Source organism: Gambusia affinis, linkage group LG02, assembly GCF_019740435.1.
Source record: "Gambusia affinis linkage group LG02, SWU_Gaff_1.0, whole genome shotgun sequence".
Lineage (NCBI taxonomy): Eukaryota > Metazoa > Chordata > Actinopteri > Cyprinodontiformes > Poeciliidae > Gambusia > Gambusia affinis.
Window position 1 is genome coordinate 1,138,610 of NC_057869.1, and position 17,484 is coordinate 1,156,093.

General features: G+C 43.6%; 1 protein-coding gene across 5 annotated transcripts in view; it reads right to left on the reverse strand.

The window, feature by feature from the left end:
* LOC122824061 (multiple epidermal growth factor-like domains protein 11) overlaps positions 1-17,484 on the reverse strand; it is a 78,975-nt gene that overhangs the window by 16,678 nt on the left and 44,813 nt on the right. For all 5 annotated transcript variants that reach the window (XM_044104275.1, XM_044104283.1, XM_044104259.1 and 2 more), the window contains exons 7-14: positions 12,877-13,123; positions 11,350-11,470; positions 10,599-10,735; positions 6,566-6,778; positions 5,347-5,521; positions 1,654-1,774; positions 469-632; positions 9-111 (exon numbers count right to left, since the gene is read on the reverse strand). In XM_044104275.1, coding sequence (XP_043960210.1) covers positions 9-111; positions 469-632; positions 1,654-1,774; positions 5,347-5,521; positions 6,566-6,778; positions 10,599-10,735; positions 11,350-11,470; positions 12,877-13,123 — 1,281 coding nt within the window. The remainder of the gene's footprint in view (positions 1-8; positions 112-468; positions 633-1,653; positions 1,775-5,346; positions 5,522-6,565; positions 6,779-10,598; positions 10,736-11,349; positions 11,471-12,876; positions 13,124-17,484) is intronic.

The following is a 17,484-nucleotide window of genomic DNA, read 5'->3' on the forward strand; positions in this document are numbered from 1 at the left end:
GAACTCACCGGTCCAGCCTGCGAGGCAGCGGCAGGTTCCCGTCAGCGGGTCGCAGCCGTCGGCATGGAGACAGTCGCATCTCTCCCTGCAGTCCAAACCGTAGGACCCGTCCTGCGAGCAGAAAAAGGTCCAGAACCAACCAGAACCTGCTCAGCTTCATCCATTCAGAGTCAAACGCTTCAGGTTTTTATATTTTTACAATTCAAACATAAAGAGTTCCAACAGGTCTGAGCCGCCATCTTGGTAGGCAAACACAGCAGCAGCATGGATGAACTGCAGCGTCCAGGTAAAGAAAGGACGTCAATACTCCTGACAGGCGTGGGAGAGAAAGATCAACAAAATCGGTGCCGTCAGGATCAGCCTGTAGCTTGTCCCTTGTTGTCATAGCAACTCCCTAACAACTGTTAGTTACAGCTGCCTACCAAGATGGCTGTCAGCTCATCACTTGAGAAGGATGTTCAGACTTACGGGACAGGGCACGTCGCAGTATTCGCCCCTCCAGCCCGGTGAGCAGGTGCAGGAGCCGTTGACGGGGTGGCAGGCCGCCTCGTTGGCGCATTGACACGTCTGGTTGCAGCTGGAGCCCCAGGAACCGCTGGAGCAGGGGATGGAGCAGTCCACGCCCTGCCAGCCTGGGGAGCGGAGACAGAGCCGCCCGTCAGGGAACGCCAGGCTGCCTGACCACCGGTCAGCAGCAGGATCAAGGCTGCAAAAATCTGATTTATCCTCAATTTAATGCCACAGAAAACAGCAAAACAAAATCTAAAACCGGACAAACATTAAGAGTTTGAGTTCATTTGGAAGAATTCATGCGTGATGTGAGTTTTGTCTTGTTTCTTGTTTTTCTTATTTTGTTCCAGCTTTCTGTGAGTTTTTGACTTGGATGAGGAAAAGTTAAAAATGACCATAATAAATAATAATATAAATCTAATATTAAAGTGATTTATTTACTTGATTTTACTTTTTGTCTGTTTATTAATGCTTTTCCTTTGAAGTTAAAATAATTAATTTCAAATATGAAAAACAAAAAAGGGTTAAAGACTGTGTGTAACTTTAAACAGAAACTAAACTAGAAAGAAGTGAAATCTGATGATTTAGTGCAACAAATCCTGGTTGTTTCTCACTTGGTTTGGGTCACATTAGCTCTTTGACTTGTGGCCTAGTCAAAGCCTGAACATAAGCTTGCAGTTCCTGCTGGAAAACCCTCCAGTGTGTTTAATTGAAATGTTACCAGCAGCCAGCAGGTTTTCTGGGTCCGATTTAACGGCTGGTTCTGGTTTCGGGTTAAAATCCGACCAGCTTTTCTCTCTTTGTTTACATTCAGAATCTACATTTATTTATTATTCATACATTTATCAGGCTGGTTTCTGATCACTGATGTTTTCTTCTAGTGTTTTCTGCTAAACTTCCTCAGTGAGATGTAACTGGACCAAAAGCAGGCCAGAACCAGAACCCCTTTAATTACCTTTGTTCCCCATGCAGAATCTGAGCCACGTTAATATTTAAACAGCCAGATATTAAAAGGCAGAAACACAGAACTTAATGAAAAGTTCTGGACAACATCAGAGCTGGAACTTGCTGCAGGATGCTGCATGATTATTACAGAAACACGTTAACATGAGGAACCCGGCCGTCTGGACTCAGAACCAGAACCTTCTCTGCAGATGCAGGAGCCGTCCACATGCGAGCAGGACGCCTCGTTGCGGCAGCAGCAAGCGGCGGAGCAGTTGGTGCCGTGCAGACCCGGGGGACAGCTGATGGAGCAGTCGTCTCCCTGACAACGACAAACACACCTTTATTAGCTCCAAACATTTCAGCAGCACGGCGTCAGAAAAACATCAAAAATGAGAAAAAGAATCACTAAAATCACCAAATATCAGATATGCTGGTCAATGCTCCACTGGCTGCGTTTCCATAGAAACGAAGAAATTTAAATCACCAAAATAAATTCACTTATGGAAACAATTTTGAAAAACCCCCAACGTTTTCCAGCCGTATCTAGACAGAAGTGTTTTGCATCACACGAGTCACATGATCAACAGCAGGATGTTACTGCAGCCGGAAACCACGAAGAAGACAACAGGAAGTAGTCTTCTTCCTGGTTTGTAGTTTTTTGCTGACGATGTGCAGCTGGCTCCACCGGAGTGTCATGATTCACTCCAACCTGTTGAGTCCAGAACTGTTCTGTAAAATGGCCGACTACAGTTTCCCCAAACGCCAAGCCGCTCCAAAGTGGGCGGGGCTTGTTGCGCCGACGTCTCCTCTGATTGGCTGACCGATGAAGAGCCGGCTCTACATCGTTCCTCTTCAGCTTTGTTTCTGTTCGCCTGGAGAAAGTTTTGGCGCCCACACGTTGACAGAAGAAGAGTTTTAGATTGACTGGTGGGGAGTTTCCTCCACCATCGTCTCCCAGTTAAACCCATCCAGGCTCCTGGGAGTGTTTGGTGTTCAGTTTGTTGGCTGTGATGCGATCAGCAGCGAGGAGGAGCTGATGGCGGCTGACGGCGCCCTGCAGAGCCACGATGCGGCCGCAGCATCAGCCTCATTCCGGCCCGCTGCTGCATTGATCAGCACCTTCATGGCATAAACTCTGTTAATTAAAGCCGCCCGCTTCCAACCTGCTGCCTTTAAATTACTATTAATCTAATATTCACAAAGCCGGCCGGCGCGCAGGAGAGGACTTATTAAAAAGTTGGTGAATTAAGGACTTTATAAAAACTTTGGTTATAAATAACCTGCATGGGCTCAATAATTAAAGCCATCAAGGGACGACAGGTGACCTCAGCTGCTATAATTACAGACAGATCGATAGATCCTGATATTTATCATCTAATCAGGACTTTTCACTGTTTCACCAGGAAACAAATTAAACCCACAGATTCCTGGGTAATAAATAAGTTCATATTTTAACGCTGTTTATCTTTTAATTAAAGAGCAGCAGAAGTGAAAAGGCGTCCAGCTCATTGTGTCTCGTTGATGGATGTCCACCTGCAGAGGCTGCAGGATGTTTCTGAAAGGTGCGGCAGGTTAATGAGGACGTCCATCAGCTTGCCTGAAAATGTGAGGAAAACATCACTAAATTAAACGGCGGACAGAGACGAACGACGGAGCGTCAGGACCGGACTGGGAGGAAATTGTTATCATGCTACCATGCTAATGTTAGCATAGCATTTCCAGAAACTGCCCTGAATGAAACATGAAATTTTAGACCTTTGTTGACGCCTATATCTGTTTAGACACAAAAACAATAAAGTTTCTTAATGTTTAATTTAATTAAATCTACTCTAATGTAGAATCAGCCTCAACTTCAGCTTCTTGTCTTAATTAACTCGGATCAACAGGACTGAATCATGTTGGTCTGCAGTGTTTATTTATTTTTTAGTGGTGCGTAAATTACAAAGAAAAAAGCAAAAACAGGATGTAAATCTTGTCAGTTTTAATTAAATTCTGTGTTTTTTTTCTCTGACTTTTAACTCCTGGAAAATAAATGCTGAAAATATTTATTTCCACTTAAAAACGAATCAACTGGCAAATTAAATTCAAGCAAAGGTTAGAGAGAAGCCGACCTTCCTGAGGGATCAAAGTTCTGCGACTCGTTAACGGCGGACGCATTCAGACGGAGCTCTGAGACCGGAGGAGCTAACAAGGCGCCTGCTGACGGAGGAACAGAGTTTGGACCTCAGGTCAGAGGCGGCCATGTTTACAGGTATCGACCCGACTGTCCGAACTGGTGACAATACTCCAAATAAATCCTGTTTAAAGCCGGTTCCTCATCCACGGCGGCAGCTTCCAGCGCTCCATCAATTCTCTGAATCAATAACTCTGATAAACCAAACACACATTCATCTGCAGCGCCGTCCTGCTTTCATCTGCTGAAATCTCTGATGTTCTCGGCCCAATTAGAAAAGCTGCGGCGGCCTCTGTCCGGCCGGATCAGGCGGCGCCGCAGGCGGCCGGGGCCCCGGAGGGCCACACCACTCAAAGCTAACCCTGCAATCACTTCACAATCACTTCACAGCAGAACTGAAACAGATGAAACTAAAGAAAACAACAGAAACTGTTTTAGATAAAGATCCATATCTTCTGTCCTCTGAAGGAGATTTAAAGCTGAACATGTTTTCTGAAAGCTTCCAGGTTGGTTTTCTCTTCCCCTCGTCACTCTGACCTACATCCCAGCTGCACACCTGCAGCTCCCAGCCCTGCTGAGTCAGCAGGTCCGACAGCTGCACACATTCCCAGCACCTGCATGCGAAGGCGCCGGTCAGGAAGCGGCGCTCCATTCTTCACAGCAGAGACGCAGCTCCGTGTTTCTGAGGAAATCCCTTTGATTTGTTGCAGCCGTTTGCTGCGATCGGACCGGCGGCTGATGCAAGCCGGTGAGGCGCGGCGCGGCTGACAGGCGTTCATTAGGCCGAGTCGAGTCAACAGCAGCGCATCAAAGACGGACGCTTCCACCGAGAAGAAAGAAAACTTTTCCTCCCCTCATTATTTATCGGCTCATCAACTAATGACGGCTGAAGTTAAGAGCAGAATTTGGTAAATTACACAGAGTTAAAAGTTGATCTGTTGCATTATGGGTAAGCAATAAAAAGCTTTTCTGAACGTCTAAATACGCAGAAAATAAAGCAAATGAAACTTTGTTGGTTTTACAGCTTTCAAGATTAAACAAATCAGAAATATCTTCACAATGATGCATAAAACACCAGGAGAAATTATTAAGAAGCAGAAGATAAAAAGTTAAAGTTCAACCTTTAAACCTCAGGAACTGTTTGGTTTATTCTAAATAAAAATAAATCTGAGACTCTTTCTACTGACTGAGTAAATCAAAAACCCGGAAGATAAAAAGTTTAATTTCTGCCTTAAAAAGCACTTTGTGAATATTTCTTTAAAAACATTCAGTTTCAATCCGGAGCTTGTAAAACGTTACAGATCAGGTTCTGACCGTTTACTGGACCGAGACAAACAGAACCAGAGGCCTGGAGAGGTGCTGCACTGTAAAACATGGGAAGGTGATTTAACTGGAAAAGTAAAATTAACTTGAAAATAATTTTGGTTTTAACTCATAAATTACATAAAGTTGATTTTTATTGAAACCTGTTTTCTATTAATCTTCATTTTAAGACTGTAATTAATGAAAACATAATATTGTTCCTGTAAATGATGAATCATTATGGATTCATTCAAACTGAAGTTTGATGAAATAAAAGGTTGTGAATATTTCTGAAATGTTGTACTGAAACCCTCAAATCCAGGATCGATGTTTTTTTTTTTTGTTTTTTTTTACCACTCTCTGGTTTTATTTGTCAGGTCGGCCATTTTGAACCCGTGTTGTGTTTGTTCACTCACGATGAAGCCCGGCGCGCAGACGCAGGCGCCGCTGACGCCGTCGCAGTCGGCTCCGTTGGCGCAGCTGCACGGCTCCTTGCAGCCGTTGCCGTAGTAACCAGCGGGGCAGGTCTCGTTGCAGTAAAGCCCCGCCCACCCGGCGGCGCAGGTGCACTCCCCCGACAGCGGGTGGCAGCTGGGGGGGCAACAGGGAAGAGGCTCTTAGACCAGGGCTGGACAAAGTTTTCACACTAAGGGCGACGAATATGAAGTGAAATTATCTGTGGGCCAAAAACTGAAAGTTTGTATCTTTTGTTATGAAGATATCAAAACGATTCCAGTTCAGCTCACTTTATTCTGGTAAATTGTCAACATGAAAAATAACGATAAACAAACCCGTAATTTAATAAAAAAAGAACAAAACCAAAGATTAAACACTAAAAACAAATTAAATCAGCAATATTTTGATGAAACTGGCAGAAATAATCAGTAAATCATTTCAGATGTTTTAGCTAAACCCGTTAGCTAAGCTAAAGGAGCACGAGTCGCTCCGTTTGTTTATTATTATAAACTTTATTATTTAGCCCAGTTTAATCTGTCGACTAAAACTTACTGGATGCAATAAACAATTATTTTAGTTATTGATTAATCCATTTTTCTGGTGATTAATTGATTAATCACATAATCACTTGGCACATACAACAGATTTCTTAATCTTTTTTATACAATATTAGAAAAACATTAAAATATGCAAATATGCCTTTTTAAATAAGAAATTGAAATATTTTTCCTAAAATGCAATAAAATTTGTGTATTTTTGTACAGTTGGGCTTAATTACAGCTTTGAGTGGCTTTTTTGAGTGTTTGCTCCAGTTAACGATTAATCAATTACTTCATTAGTCAAGGATTACTTAATTGATGGTTTCAGCCATGCTACATGCTAACAAATCAAACTGAAAGGAAAACCACAGTTGATAAAAGATGAACAGTTTGTGTTACGTTTAGTTCAATTTGACTCGTTTCACTTTAATTTGTTTTAAATGCTTCGCCAGCAGCAGCCGGTCAAATAAAGTTCTGCTTGTCTTGAACTGTGGAGAAGGGCCGCACGGAATCTGTCCGAGGGCCACAAATGGCCCGAGGGCCTCAGTTTGGACATCTCAGCCTCAGCTGGTGCGTTCAGTAAAACCTGGTGTTTCCATCCACAGAGGAAGCGCTGAGTGGTTGGTGCTGTTTGCCCCACCTGAGCGTGTTGTTGCCCTGGCAGGGGCAGATCTTGTCGCAGAGCAGCCCGTAGAGCCCGGCGGGGCAGAAGCGGTGCTGGCAGCTGGGGCCCTTGAAGCCCTCGCTGCAGAGACACGCCCCGTTGATGTGGAAGCACCGGGCCCCGTTCAGACAGTCGCACTTATGGGCGCACTGCGGGCCGTACGTTCCCACCGGACATTCCTCCTGGCACCTGGACAGGAACAGGAAGTTACATCATCCTGCTGCCATGGTTACCAGAAAACACTGCGACTGGTCGGTTTCCCAGCAGGTTTCATTTTTAATCCCATTTAAAAACTTTTTCATCTTAAATAATCAGGTTTAGGGTAACCCTAACCCTAACACTTTTTACATTTATTAAATTCATTTATCTTAATTCATTCAACCTTAAAACACATAATGAGCTAAATGAAAAAACTGAAGAAAATAAATAAAAATATAATAAAAATACTAAAAATAAAATAAAAATAAATACAGGAAAAACCAACTAAATAAAACATCAAATGTAATGTTTGAATTAAAATTAAATAAAAGCTATAAAATAAATTAAAAGCTGAAGCTAAAATAAAGTTTTAAGATATAAAGAAAATTTATAAAAGAGAAAAATACAACCTAAATATAAAAAACTTCAAATGTTGAAAAAAAATTAAATAAAAAAATATAAAAAGATTAAAAAATAAGTAAAATACTTAATAAGAAAAAAAGAAATACAACCATAATAAGAAAATAAATAAATAAAAACTCAAATATCAAAAGGACATAAAATAATATGAGAAATATAAAAAATAAATGTAAGCAAAATGCTGAATTTAAAATCTTAAAAGTGAATAATTTCTCCATGCCTGTTGATATTTAATAAACAGAAACCAGTGGAGGTCCAGTTTATGCCTGATGAATCAGATTATTGTTGATTTATTTTGCTTTCTGGAAATGAAAGCAGCTGTTTGCCTCCAGATGTTTCTGTTTCAGATTCTCGGTCACCGACGGCAACGCGTTTGACTTGCAGATGCCTCGTTGGGAGCTTTATTAGACACGGCGTTATTAAATGAATGTGGCGGACAAGGCGGGCGGCGCAGTAAATCCTCCTTTATGAAGGCTTTTATTGGAAGAGTTGCCGAGCGGCGTAAATCCAGCTGCAGGATCAGGAGGAGGAAGCAATCTGCGCTGCCGGGAAAACCTTTTGTTGTGTTTATTAGCCTGCACTCAGTGATATTAACGAGGTCCTGAAAATAATGGAGGCACCTGCCAGACGAACATGACGGCAGGAAATCAGTTTATGTTTTAATTCAACATTTAATTCAAGAGTCGGAATAAACTGGAGAAATCCTCCTGCTTTCTTCCAGAGTCCCTGATAAACTTTTAGGGCTTCAACTGAAAACCCTCCGTTGACGGATTCGCTTGTAGAGACGCGAGCGCCACAGGGACGGGACTCAAACCTCAGACTGCAGTCACCCGCAGAAAGACTGCATGACTCAGCAGTCGGATCAGAGAAGGTCCAGAAGTCGAGTCCAGAGAAGATGAGAAAGTTCACAGTCTTATCATCAACTCCTGCGGTGGCAGCATCAGGACCAGGGACTCAGGCTGTACGACCCGGTTCTACTGGACCCAGAACTTCACCAGCTGCTGTGGTTCTGACCCAAACCAACCTGTTCCCCTCCTGGCCTGTGGGGGCGCTGCACCAACAACCACTGAAGGAAACCACACAAAAACCTCTGAAGACACTGAGAGCAACTTCCTTCTTCACCAGATGGAAACAAGATGGAGGCGTCAGATTTTAACTCTTTAGTCTTTGGCTGAAGACCAGGAGACATTTCTGCTGCTAGCGCTAGGCTAACACATTAGCTTTGGTTGTATTTACCCAGAATGCCCTGCGCTGTAGTCCACTTCCTGGTTTTGGAGCGGTCTCTGGTTTGGTTTGTATGTGAACGCCAAGCGGACCAGAGTTGGCAACTGAATCCAGACCGAGGTTTGGAGGACCAGAGGTCAGAGGTCAATTAGCATTCACACCAATCAGACTGGACTTTGACTAGGCAGATGGACTGGAGTTGGATTAAGGTGGACTGAACGGAGCTGGAGGGATTGATGCCACCTTAAAAAGCTAAACAACCTGATAGAAAGTTGGTTCTGTTCTGTGATTCATAGTATGAAAAACATTATGGACATGAAGGAGAGCGTCTTCAGTCAGAAGCGTCTGCAGACTCTGTCATACAGACTGCTACAGCAGCAGACATCAGCCTCAACAACAACAATTAAATCCCACTTATGATAATAAATGATTCTTTAAATTGAGTTTGTAACTCAATGAAGTTTTTTAGTACAGAAACATGAATAAATACTGAAAATCTAATTTTACACCAAAAAGAATAAAAAGATAAAAATCTGAATATTTGAACAGATCTAATAATAAATGTTAGGAATGGGTTTTAAAGTTAAAGAATCGTCCTTCTAACATTCATTTATTATTCAGACAGATGAATGAAGCTGCTGTGGAACAATAAAACCGGCGCGGTGTCACTCCGGCGACGTGGCGCCCGCCTCCAGGAGGTCAGCAGACTCGGCGTTAAACCCTCAACCCCAAAGGCGGCAGAGTTTCTGAGCGGCTGATAGAGGCAGCCGAGTCCGGCCCGCTGCATTCCTCACACGTCCAGCAGCAGAAACCATTAAGAAACAGACAAATCACTCAATTAAAGCGGCGCGGCGAGGACTTCTGTTGGGCGTCACGTTGAATCACGGCGACTCTTATCTGGGCTAATTCCATTAGAACGCGGACGAGAGGAAGAGAAGCAGTCTGGGAATTATTCCATGTAGGCTAATTCAGCTGTCTGGAGCCCGGATGGATGGAGGTAATTTGGCTGGAATGAGAATAATGACGGTGGAGGGGAGAGATGGAGGCCACAGGATGGAAGGGTTAAAACTGGGGTGTCCAAACTGCGGGGCGGGGGCCACTTTCAGCCCGCAGGCCGACTTTCTACGTCCTGATGCAGATGGAGACGTTTTATTTTTATCATCACAGACATTTCATGCCAAATAAATTCACTTATATCTGATGACTTCCACTCCAAAGCGGACTTTGGTGAACCAAATTCTGCTAAAAAAAAGACTGAACCAATTCCAGCTTTTACTGCTGAGACAAAGAAATTCAACCCAGTCCAGAAGAATTTACTAAATGGATTACCTTCTTTTTTTAATAAGGCAAATGGCCACACCCCTCGATAAGCTTTGGATCTACACTGATTTATACGTTTTCTTCCTACTTTATGCAACGCAGAGCAATTGGTGAAAAAATACGTACTGGCAGCAGAAGGAGGGAGTACATCTGCTAATCCGCTAACGCTCTAATAGCAGGGCTTAGCAGTCCAGCTGACTTTGAAAATGTTTAGCAAACTTAACTTCCCTTAATTTAGACAAATTCAAAAATGAATAAATTCATAAATGAATTAAATTAAACAGACAGTAGAGAACAAGATATGAACAAATACAATAGCTGAGGGTATTTCAGTGTAATATGTAATTATTATGTCAAAGTTAAATTGTTGGGCCGTGGTGGCGCAGCGGGTTAGCATGCCCCACGCCTGGAGGCCTCAGGCCTCGTCACGGACGTCGCGGGTTCGATTCCCGGTCCCGACTACCTTTGCCGCATGTTTTCCCCCCTCTGCTCGCCCCCCCCCTCCTGTCTGCCTGCTGTCACAAAAATACGAGCCACTAGCGCCGCAAAAACTCTCCGGAGGAAAAAATGAAAAAAAATAAATAAAAATTGTTGCTCAATGGTTGCAGTCTCTCAAGCAGAGATGAAGTTAGTGCTTTAGCATTAGCTTCCCCTAAATACCATGATGGTGTAGCGGTTTAGCATTAGCTTCCCCTAAATACCGTGATGGTGTAGCGGTTTAGCATTAGCGCAAACCAACCTTTTAGTTGTCTGGCCCACCATTCGTTTTGTGGCGGCGGTAAGAATGAGATCTTTTTGCCCCCGTTGTGACGGCAGTGGGCGCCACGCTGGCGGGGCGTCAGCTCACCTCTCTCCGATGTAGCCGGCGGTGCACTGACACACGCCGCTGATGTGGTCACACAGGCCTCCGTTCCGACACGCGCACTCCTCGGAGCAGTTGATGCCGAACCAGCCGAAGGGGCACGGCTGGGCGCACACCGGACCCTGAGGGAGGGAGGAGCGGATCAGAACCAACTCACATGTTCACTCACATATCAGCAAGACTGGGTCACATGTTCTAATGCACATTCAATGGAAAATACAGTATTTCATACGTATCTAGAAGTATTCATAATTTGAGTTGAAACTCTGCTGACTGATGATATTTCACCAAAGTCACTAATTATTTTAAATGTTTTATTTTTGGGTATTTCATTGTTAGACGCATCAAGCTTCAGCTGTTGGATGGATGGATTCACATCTGAAAACCGGAAAACCTTGAGAGGAGAACCTGTCCAATCCAGGTTCCCAAACCATCACACTTCCGCCACCGTGCTTGGCACATGGTTGAAAAGCATCCAGATGCAGCTCTGGTAAGCTAACTCCTGCTATCCGCCATCTTGTTTCTGGAGAGAAGCAGCAGGTTCAGGTCAGGCACCTTCTGCTGTAAGACTGAGCTGAGTAATCTTAGCCCAGATCTACAGAACGGATGGTGTTTTAGTTGTACTGTGACACTAAAGGTGTTCCATACTGTTTTCATGTGGCTCTGATTTTCTCTGTGTCGTGCAGCGAGAATGTTTCTGACGGATTGCAGCGAGGCGTCGGCGTGCGGGCCGTACCATCCAGCCGGGCGGGCAGCAGCACTCCCCGGTGACGTGATGGCAGGTTCCTCCGTTCTGACAGGAGCAGCGCTGTTCGCACATGGAGCCGTGTTTACCTGGAGGACAGGGATCCTCACAGCTGCAGCAGACAAACAGAAACATCTTCATCTGCAGCAACAGCCGGGGAAAGATGCTGACTGCATCCGCTCACACAAAAATCATTATTTGCATATTTCAGCAGCATAAGACAACAGGAGAAAACCTTCCCCCTACTGAATCTCACTGAGTTACTATCTGAACATTAGCATAAATTCCTAGCCATATCTTCATCATATATTGTATTCCTGGGGAAGAGTTGCATGAAGACACAAATTAATTCTCAATGTGGCTGAAAAATTGTTAAAAAGATAGAAAAAAAAAGCTTTCAGATTCACTTCCTTCTCAATTCTGCAGCAATTTTTAATCAAAGTTTATTTTTAGAGAACATTTCAAAAAGTGTTTTACGTTATACAAATCACCAACTGTGAAACCTGTAAGAAACGTTAAATTTTATCACCAAAATCATCAGGTATATTGATCCATGTTCCAGTTTTTGTTAATCAAAGGCAGCTGTGTGTTTTCAGCTTTGATTTAAAGGAACTCAGTAGCTGCGTTTCCATCACTAATGTTCCCAAAACCTATTTCACTAATGTACTGTTTATGCTGCAATTACTGTGTTCCCATTAGATAAAAAAGAAATTAAAATTATACATGAATATGTTTGTTTGTGCAATAATTCATTAAAAAAACACGCAGCGCCATCATCCTCCAACTACTTCCTGTTGTCTTCTTTGTCATTTCTGCCAGTAGTAACATCTGGCTGCTGATTACATGACTGCAGTAAAGCTGTTTCCACTGCAGTTTGATACAGAAACAAATCCTCATCTTAACGACGTCACATCCTGGATCATTCTGAGTTGTTTTGATGTTTTCATTATTTGATTCTGGTTTATTATTATTCTGTTTCTTTGATTTGATCAGCCTTGATTCTGTTTTTGTTCAGTTCTTCTTCTGGTGATTCTAGTTTGTTTATTTCTTTTTATTTCCAGTCATGCTCTTTGTGCTTTTCTGGTGTTTTTTGTTCTCCTCTGGCTCCCTGAACTCCCTGTGATTTTTAGTTTCATCTTTGAAGAAGATTCAGTTTGACCCATCCTGCCAGTTCATGTCTACATTTTGGTCCATCTGCAAACTCAAAACCCAAGATGAGCGCAAAAAACCTTTTATCAAACAAAAAAAACTTTTGTGTTTCCACTGAGCAAATTTATTTTTGTAATTTCAGTCGTTATGTCAGTTGAAATGCGGCTGGTGTTTCGACTGTTTTGCAGTTTTCTGGGAGTTTGTTCCAGATTTGTGGTGAATAGAAACTGAATCCTCCCTAATTTACCAGAACCAGAAAACGGATCCAGCAGCAGCAGATCTTTAACGTATTTCAGAGGCCCATTTAAATTTTATTTGGTGCATTTCTGTGTGTTTTGTTTCAGTCTGGGTTCTGCTGGAGCCACTCACAAGCTGCCGGTGTAGCCGGGCGCGCAGAGGCACTCCCCGCTCTGGTGGTGGCAGGTGGCGCCGTTGAGGCACTGGCACTCCTGCATGCAGTCTTTGCCGTAGAGGTTGTGGTGGCAGTGCTCCTCGCAGCGCCAGCCCTGGAAGCCGTCGGTGCAGACGCAGGCGCCGGTTATCGGGTTGCATTTGGCCCCGTTGCGGCACTGGCAGCGGTTGGTGCAGTGGGGGCCCCAGAAGTCGCTCTCACAGCCTGAAGAGAGGCAGGACCAGGTGAGAACTGGGAAAGAAAAGATCACTGCCAACAGATGGAGAATTTCAATTTGAAACTGTCAGATTGAAATGTTTAAACATTATTTACATTTTGGAAAATCTAAATCCAGCAGGATATTAAGAAACTGTTGATTCTTTATCTTTGATTTAGTTTATTTGTATGTTTACAGTTTGAGCATTATAAATAATCTTTTGATAATATTTTGACAGTTTGCTCTGAAGACAGATTTGCTCTCAGTGTAAATCTTAAAGTTGCCAGTTAAACAGTGAAGTTGTTGTGATGTTTATTTTCTGCAGGTTTGTGACAAATATTCACACTGTGAGGTTTTTAACTCAACTTCTAATCAAGCTGAGCTCCGTTTAAATCTTCTGCACACATTTCCTTGTTCTTAATTAATATTTCATAAAGGAATTTGGCTAATTATGATGATTTCAGTGGGAGACAAATTGTTTTCATGTCATGAAGGAGATTAAAATGAAACAGTGGGAGCTGCTCACCTAAATGTATCTGCTTCTCTGCTAATTGGTTGTTTATGGATGTTTACATCAAAAACAGCAGAAATATTTCCATGCATGTCTGACAGCTTCTCCTCTGAGGTCCTTCTGGAAAATGTCTCTGTCGGCTCCACCGCTGAGACGTTTCTCCTCTGATCCAGAACCGTCGGAGGTTCTGATCATGATGACAAACATCAGAACAGGTTTGGATCAGAACAGTAGCCGGTCCAGATGGCATCGTTAGGGATCGCCAAGCGACAACGACCCAAATACTGAGCTGGACAGAGTGGAGCCAGTGACCCCCGTCTGAATGACCAGGTTAGTGACCTTACAGCCCCACGTGGCTTTGGGGGCCAGATTCTTTACCATGTGACCCTGGACGGTGACGGCGCTCTGGGTGACTTTCTATTCCATTTTAATATCTAAATGGTTTTATTAGTGATCTATAACGATCCCCTCTGAATGACTCATTTAATCAGATCCTCAAAAAGTGAAACAAAAATCTAAATAAATTCAAAGTTTTCTTCCTGAATATGAAAATAAAAACTCAGATCAGCCTGGTGTGCCTCATGAAATGAGTAAAATAGTTTTCATGTCCATCTTGATGACGGCTCTCTGGACCTGCTTGAGCATTCGCTCCACATTTCCCTCGATGTTAAAGAGGACAAACGTCTCCGCCGTCTGTGTTTAGCATTCAGGTTTGAATTAGCTGCAGACTGAAGGAATCATCTGGGAGAATTAAATGTGACCTCTGCTGCTGAGGAGGAACCGTCTGCTCCAAATCTCTGATTGTTCCTTCATCCTGGGTGGAAATCCCTCCTCTTCCTCAGATGAGCAGCAGCAGGTTATTTTAGATTAATCTGGAAGCAACAGGAGGTTTATTCTGCAGGCTGAAGCTGAAGCAGAGCCCAGTGGAAACAAACTGTTCGACATGCAGCTCTGGTGGATCTGCATCAGATCTTCCTCTTCACTCAGGAGCTCTCTGGCTCTCAGACATGAGGACAGACGCAGATTTAGACTCTTATCGGCTTTACAGACGAACGCCGCTTCACTCCGCCGCCGCAGCAAACAGACTCCTCAGATTTGTTGAGAGAAAACGAATCGAGGAGAAGAAAGATGGGAAACATGTTTCTGATCCGAGATCTGAGGGGCGGAGGCAGGAAGCGGCGGCTTCATCCATAAAACACTCGCGTTTCTCTGCTCTCAGTTTGGTGATGGGATGCTTTTCAGGAGAAGCTCTCCTCCAAACTGCTCCCAATATTTACTTCACAGAAATCATACAGTAAGGTGATGAATTGTGGAAATATTCCAGAACCTGATGGGAAGCTAATGAGACGGAAAAAAACATATTATTGTGTTTTATCTGAGAAAAGCACTTCTACGTGTGATGTATGATTATAGGCTGAGCGGAGGGACTCTGAGTGAACGGCCATTTGTTAGGAGGAAACCCGGGAAACGCTGCGACCAGCGGGAGGATAAATGGAGGAGATGTTTTTCTGGAGTCATGGGTGGCGCTTTCACAGATATTCCAGCTCTAAATGTTTCAACAGGACTGTGGTGGACAGAGCAGACAACACATTCATCACATCAACACTCTCCTCCTTCTAAATCTTTCCCTAATTTCCCTCCTCCTGTCTTTCTCTCTAAGACTGAGATTTCTGCTCACTTCCTCTAACTAGTGAGCCGGCACAGTCAAATCCTTTATCCTCACACCGCCTCAATTATTCAGCAGCAAAGAGTCCAAATCAAGTGACTAATGACTTTGATCAAGAGTAGCTCGCTGGCACTAAGGAGAACTTTCTGCACTAAATTAAGAGCAGCATAATATGGGCTGGCAAAGGCCAACTGCTGCAGGATCATTTGGAGGTTTGTCCACAGTGGCTCTCACCTCTCAGCGCCAATAATAAACCCACAAGCTGCTGATTCTCTCTGGTTTCTGAGAAAAACGCCGCAGAGACCAGAAGTCGTCTCTGACCGCGTAACATAACTACAGCAGAATAATTTACAGTAAAATAAGTGGAGAGAAAGAAGCTGGAATTCAGCTGGTTTTAACCCAACTGTGAACTCAAAAGTCTCATTTTTCTCTGGTCAGTGAATGCATCTTAGCCCTTCCAGGCTGGAGGTCAAAGACACACTGCTGGTGAGAAGCTCTGAAACTTATACATGACACAAAACATAAAACAGACCAAATGGTGCAAAAACAAAAGCAAAACAGGAAACTCTGCAAACTCGCTTCACAAACTGGACGTCCTCCAGGCCACTAGGGGCAGTGAACTGGACGGGACGTCCAAGAGAAAGTCATAAACTGTATTTCACTAGATGATAGAGTAGCAGCACATTTACTCTGCTAATATTACAGACTCCAAACTCCCCCTAGTGGTCTGGAGGACTAACATTTTGTAGAGCGAGTTCAGTGGTGGGAACATTTCAGCGCTAATAGCAGAGCTAATTTTTTGTTTAGCACTTTAGCATTAGCTTCTGCTAAATGCTGGTGTTAGCAGTGAAACATTAGCCTGGCTAATGTTTATGATTAGTGCTATATGGTTAGCATAGCTAGCTTTTCAGTTACAGTGCTAACAATAAGCAACGTTTTACTCTTGCTATGTTTTTTCTTTGCTTCCATTTCCTGCAGTTGCAACATTTTTGTTTGTATTAAAGTTTTATGTTTGTGTTTTATGGAGTTTGAATCATTGCTGCATATTTTGTGTTTAATCAACCTGAATGAGACTGATGTCCACAACAGATACAAAGGCCTAGTCAAAGTACAGAGCTCAGTTCCTGATTGAACTGAAGCAGCAGAGGAAGTTCCTCCATGAGAGCCTGATAAATCAGACAGGAAGTGATAATCGGCTGCTGGTTTCTCTAAACGCGTCAGACGTTGTAACTCTTTATTCGATGGTTTCACTGCATGTTTGGAGGAAATAAAACGTGTTCAGGAAGCTTGTAATCATCAGCACTTCTGCCTGCTGGACGTTCGCCATTCCACGGATTTAAACCTTTAAACCAGGAGGAACGTTTTTCTTTACAAACGGCGGCCAGTCGGCCGACAGGAGGCTGAAACCGAGCAGCAATTACAGGTCGTTACGGCTCTGAGTCATCAACGTCTGATACACGGCAACGCAGAAAAACAAAACTCAGAGGAAGAGGAGGATTGCTTTAAAAAGGAGGAATGAAAGGAAAGCAGCCATGAAGGTGAATAATGGACTCAGCAGGACGAACTGAAGGCAATTAGAGACTTAAAGGTTCACAGAAGGAGAGAGGAAGTCCAGGACGAGTCGGAGCCGATTTCAGGTAAATCCAGGTTTAAAAGGAGTCACAGCGTTCTGCTTCTCCTGCAGGATGGAGAATTCAGCAGCTTAGAGAGAAACGACTGGAGGACACGTCCAGAAATTCAAACTGCTGCTTTGTTGTTTTTACAGAAACAAACTGAAACTAATTCCTTCTTAACGTTGCAGTCAGCAGGATTTAAGGCAAAGTGATGATCCTGCTTGGTGCTGATCCATCCCATCATGACTGCCACTCTGAAGGCTGAATCTGGACTTAATGCAGTTTGATGAAGAGGAGCCCAGAGGAAGCTGCTGCTGCTCGCTTTAATGAGAAAACCACTGGAGAAAGACGACACAACCAATATCACTCATTTCTACTGATGCAGCGACTCAAAGCCTCGGCCACGCCGGCCTCGTTTTACATGTTCAGCGTCCAGCCTGACGACTCTTTAGCCAGGAGCCGGAATCAAACCCGCAGGCTTCAGATCAACCAGATGGAACAAATCCAGACGGCAACGCTCAGGTTTTATCCTGCCTTCAATGCTACACGACAAGCTACGCAGCGTTCCCTAAGGCGTAC